Source organism: Sinocyclocheilus anshuiensis, unplaced genomic scaffold (genome assembly GCF_001515605.1).
Source record: "Sinocyclocheilus anshuiensis isolate Anshui unplaced genomic scaffold, SAMN03320099.WGS_v1.1 scaffold7, whole genome shotgun sequence".
Lineage (NCBI taxonomy): Eukaryota > Metazoa > Chordata > Actinopteri > Cypriniformes > Cyprinidae > Sinocyclocheilus > Sinocyclocheilus anshuiensis.
In genome coordinates, this window is record NW_015549582.1 from 109,731 (window position 1) to 115,052 (window position 5,322).

General features: G+C 34.9%; 1 protein-coding gene across 1 annotated transcript; it reads right to left on the reverse strand.

The window, feature by feature from the left end:
* Positions 1–1,489: 1,489 nt before the first annotated feature.
* On the reverse strand, positions 1,490–4,857 carry timm21 (translocase of inner mitochondrial membrane 21). The gene is made up of 6 exons (XM_016446044.1): positions 4,425–4,857; positions 3,775–3,837; positions 2,292–2,389; positions 2,122–2,195; positions 1,941–2,046; positions 1,490–1,858 (listed from the first exon to the last, which is right to left on the reverse strand). Exons 1-6 carry the CDS (start codon positions 4,699–4,701, stop codon positions 1,766–1,768), a joined length of 711 nt encoding a protein of 236 aa, XP_016301530.1. The 5' UTR covers positions 4,702–4,857; the 3' UTR covers positions 1,490–1,765.
* Between the last annotated feature and the right edge of the window lie 465 nt (positions 4,858–5,322).

Consider the following 5,322-nt stretch of genomic DNA (forward strand, 5'->3'; position numbering starts at 1 on the left):
ATCATATGACCCCTTTAAAGCAGCTCAGATTCTTATAATCACACTAGAAACATTTAAAACAGACTTTATTTCAAATATATTGTGTAACAAACAAGGTTGCGTTACTGTTATACAAGCAGAAAACTGAAAACAAACTCTCACAAGCACACGCTTAGTTCACCAATATAAACAAACTAACATCGCACGGGAACACCAACTCTTTAAATGCACTCATAGGGCTTTTTCTAGTTATATAATATTAATATAACTTGTCATAAAGAAAAGCAGCTCACCTTTAAACGCGTTTTAAGTGGCGTTATAATCCAGTTTTAGCCAGCTAACGAAGCATCTGCTCCTCATGTACACGGAGGAAGTCGCTTTGCTAACGGGCTACAAAATATGTTTAACGTTACCTTCATAAAATACAAACACCGACTCCTGGGTGTAATTTTTCGAGTGTGGCTGGCTCCTCGCTCTGTTAGTGAATGCTAATACTTAAGAGCCTCAAAGGGTTTCCGAGAAATCTTGAGGGCTGTGTTTTTTTCCATGAGCAAACGGAGGGGTTTTGCTGTAGTTCTTCTGTCTCGCAAGGCGTCTGCACTTCCGTGGAGTCATGGGAGAAGGACGTCAAATTAAAAGTCTTTCATCGTTTATTTTACGTTTTTGTTGTCGTAATTTACTCATTTAGATGCAAATGTATTATTATTATTGTTATTATTTAAGTTTAAAACCGTAGATATGCTACTAAGACCTTGCGAGCGTCCACATAGTAGCTATATATTTTATATGTAATGTTTTCATATCATCTTAAATATCATTTGCCTGCCGAGTTTTGTACCGGAAGATCATATTGTAAGAACGGTTCAAAAATTGAAATAAACCGCCACCTACCGGGCACAAGAAGCGTTCACGATTGCAAGGTTAAATTAATAACTATAAGTTAATATATGTATACTATATGTTACTTAACAATCTCATGTCAATGGGGTATTTTATCATATTGCATGTGAAAAAAATTCGACAATAAACACATGCTTGAACTTACATACTACCTGTATATGCAAAATTAAAGTTAATTTAGTTATACAGTGGGTACGGAAAGTATTCAAACCCCCTTCAATTTTTCACTCTTTGTTATATTGCAGCCATTTGCTAAAATCATTTAAGTTAATTTTTTTTCCTCATTAATGTACACACAGCACCCCATATTGACAGAAAAACACAGAATGAATACTTTCCGTACCCACTGTATATCTGTCAGTTACATATTTTTGCCATTATTTGTCCAACTGCTAATTTTCTTTTTGCCATTTGTTACTCTTCTGTATAACAGTGACAATAAATATATTTTTAATACATTTTCACTAAATTTAAAAGAAATATATATCAGGAAATATAAACTTTGTATAGATGAATTTACATTGCATTCAATTTTTCAAAGGAAGAACAACAATTGCTTTATTAACCGATATTCAAGTTACAGTAAATTGAATAAAACTGATTTTCTATATTAATTCTATAATTGATCTTTATTTCAAAGCACAGATTTTATAATAAAAACGTGCAAATCCTTGTACAGAATACCAGATGTTTCAGTACAAGCACTCTCATGTCCAAATATCTAGATTATCACAAGTTTATGTAGACTAATCTGTGGAAGATCAATACAACAAAATTCAAACGTGACAAATCCAATTCCGATTCAATTATCAGAGCTTGAATTCAATTGTCAAAGCTCGTCTGCTACTGAAATTCCCAATACTGCATAACACTGTCAAAACCCTTTTTATCTGTTGTCTTCAATGACGATGGTCCTCCTGGGATACGTGTCTATGTCTACAAAAATATACCTGAATTCATATTTTCCAGTCTCAGGATTCTGTCGGAAGAAGCAGTAGTTTGTCATATATGTGTCAACATGAAACTAATATAACCATTTTTATTGAGAAGCTGTAATGTACCTCCTTTGATTCAGAATGAACAGTTCCCCGTAATCCTGGTTCAGATCCCTCAATGTAAAATTTCAGCCGCATGTACTTGAGTCCATCCTTCATGTACTCAACATGACTGAAGGAAAAATCTTGTTAACCATATGTGAGGTGTAACAGAAGTGTTTGTATTTATTTATATTCTAAATTTTACCTGACTTGTTGTCTTCTTCCACGCCGACTGGTCTCCCCAAAACCTTTGATGGGCTCTCCAAAAGCTCCAATTACCTTTACATACAGCAAATACCTGATTTATTCAGGCATTTAACATATTTGGTTTGTATATCTTTATAGTTTAAAATAAACGAATCACCATATGCTGACCTCTGGGTGAGATCTGCACCTCTCAAAAGCTTGTCCATAAATTTTGCTCGGGCTTGAAGAGGAAAACAGCTCTTGAAAGACCACATACAGCAGTCCAACTAATAAGGATGACAACCAGATCATTTATTACACTCTTAAACATATACAATTTAATTTAGTATTCTTTAATTGAGCTCTATGATAATAACATCATCAAATAGATGTTTGAACCAAAGCCAGATCATGGTCCCATAAGGCCCTGGGTACACATCTTTAGATCAGTGTTGTTAATGTTAACTAAAATAATTACAATTCATTTTGGTAATTTAAATAATGCTGAAATAAAATAAAATAAAAATATTAGATTTAAAGAAAAAAACTGAAATTTACAACATATTACACAAATTATAAAAAATTGTTAACTAGCTAAAATAAATGTAAGTACTAAAATCTCTAAAACTGAAATAAACACAAATTAAAGCTAAATAGAAATATTAAAAAACAAAAACTAAAAACTTACAAAAGCACAACAAAATTACTTAAAGGGTTAGTTCACCCAAAAATGAAAATTAGCCCATAAATTACTCACCCTCAAGTCATCCTAGGTGTATATGACTTTCTTCTTTCAGACGAATCCAGTCGGAGTTATATTAAAAATTGTCTTTGATCTTTCAAGCTGTTTCATGGCACTCAGCGGGTGTTGCATGCTTCAGTCCAAAAGAAGTTAAATAAAAAGCGCCCATCCATAAAAAAAAAAAAAGTGTCTCACACGGCTCCGGGGGGTGAACAAAGGCCTTCTGTAGCGAATCGATGCGTTTTTGTAAGAAAAATATCCATATTCAAAACGTAATAATCACTTTAATGTAGCTTGCGATCACTGTTGTAAAGACAAGCAGTTCAGGGCGGATGACATATGAGGTCGGCTTTGCGCATGCGCCGCTCAGAAGTGACGAACGCGGAAGTGCAGCGGAGAGATCAAAACAAAACAACGGTCACTAATTAGAAGTACAAAACGAGGATTTGTAAAGAAGAATGTCGGAGGATTTCGATATAAGCCAAGAGGAGACTGGTTTTCCTTTGCTAAAGTAAGGAAACTTTGCTTCCTTTGCTCCTGTTAACAAATGTTGGTTTTCACGAGACTCACCGGCGCATGTGCAACGCAACGCTGACCTCATAGGTCATTCGCCCGGAACTGCTTCCCTTTACAACAGTGATCGCAAGCTACATTAAAGTGATTATTACGTTTTAAATATGGTTTATGGGCTAATTTTAATTTTTGAGTGAACTAACCCTTTAAACTAAAATTAAAATAACTGAAAAAAAAAGGAAATCTAATTCAAAACATTAAAAATAGTATATAAATAATAATAAAATAAACCCAATCATCATTATTAGGAAACTCATTTTGGTGCCTAAAAGTCCCGGTGGTATGAAGACCAGGCCCCTCGGCATGATGGTCCACAATCCAGCCCTGGTTCATGCCAAACCTAACACATCACGTCACCTGTTACACTGAGTCCGATGAGCACCACAATCAAATAGGTGAAATCTTTGCCAGCTTGTTTGACTGTTGAGGAAAGACAAAACAGAATCAGACATTTATATACCGAATAGCTATAATTAATCTTGAAGAAAAAAAACATCACAGTGACAACAGTTCCTGCCAAAATAACATATCTATTGTGATTAGTGTAACTACTATAAGAATATAAAAGATATATAGCCAGGATTAAAAAAAAAAGCTTTGGGTAACACTTTACAATAAAGTCCCATTAGTTAACGTTAGTAATGCATGAGCTAATAGTAATTAACAATGAGCAATACATTTGTACAGTATTATTACAATTTGCTAATGTTACTTTATATCAGCTCTGGTCAATTAAATATTATTAACAGACACAACTTTTGATTTCAAAAATAGAAAATTAGCATAAATAAATGTTTCAAATTGTTAGTGCATGTTAGCTAATGTAGTTAACTAATGTTAACAAACGGAATCTTTTTTTTGTTGTTGTTGTAAAGTGTAGCTTAAGAATCATTTTGTTTCAATACTTTTTTTCTAGTGACAGTGGTTGGTAATACCGATTCCTAACCCTAACTATGGTTATTTTGGCGGAAACTATGGTTACTATTTTAATTTTGTGCTGCACGTACCTTTCTGTGCTGCAGACGGGATTGGAGGTGTGTGGGACCTTCTGGAAACTGGCACCTGGTCCGTGTCCTTCCCATCGCTCCTACTACAAAAATTAACTCCAGTGTAAAGCGAGCGAGTGTGATAAAATGTCCACTTGGACGCAGGACATCGGTTTGTTTGAAAAACAGGTCGTAAAGCGGAGGTCTGTTGTGGTAATCTGACATGCACACGTTTTAATATATGCTGCAGACACTTTGTCGTTCCTCCGATTCTGAATACTGAATACGAATACATCATGACTCCTTCTAGTATGATAAATGATCTGTCTAGAAAGTTAACCTAAACGATGTACCGTGCATAACTCTAAATTAATTTTTTTAATGCTGACTTTCACGTCTTCTTATCGTTTACAGGTTGCCATATTGAACTGCCATTAGCTGTTGGCTTCACGCCTTCTGCCTTCATTTTTCAAAATAAAAGTCCCGATTCACGTAAAGAGGCGGCTCAGAATTGTATCACTGGAATTTTTCTTTTGGTAGTAAAATATTTAACTGTAACACTAACAAACACAAAACGTGTTTACAATATTTCAAGACGTTGCATTTTAAAATTCTAGAAACCACACCTATAATTACAATAATGTAACCAAAATAAAACATTTTAGAAATGTTGTGGAAAACGTAGTCTGGTAGTCTTCAGAAACGTCTTTTTCTTTCTTTCTTTCTTTCTTTCTTTCTTAACCCTAATGAAAACACACACACACACACACACACACACACACACACAGCTAAAACCAGCCTAAGCTGGGAGGCTGGTCTTAGCTGGTCTCCCAGCCTGACCAGCGGAGACCAGCCAAAACCCGTCTAAAACCAGCCTGCTGACCAGCTATGACCAGGCTGGACAACCAGCTAAAACCTG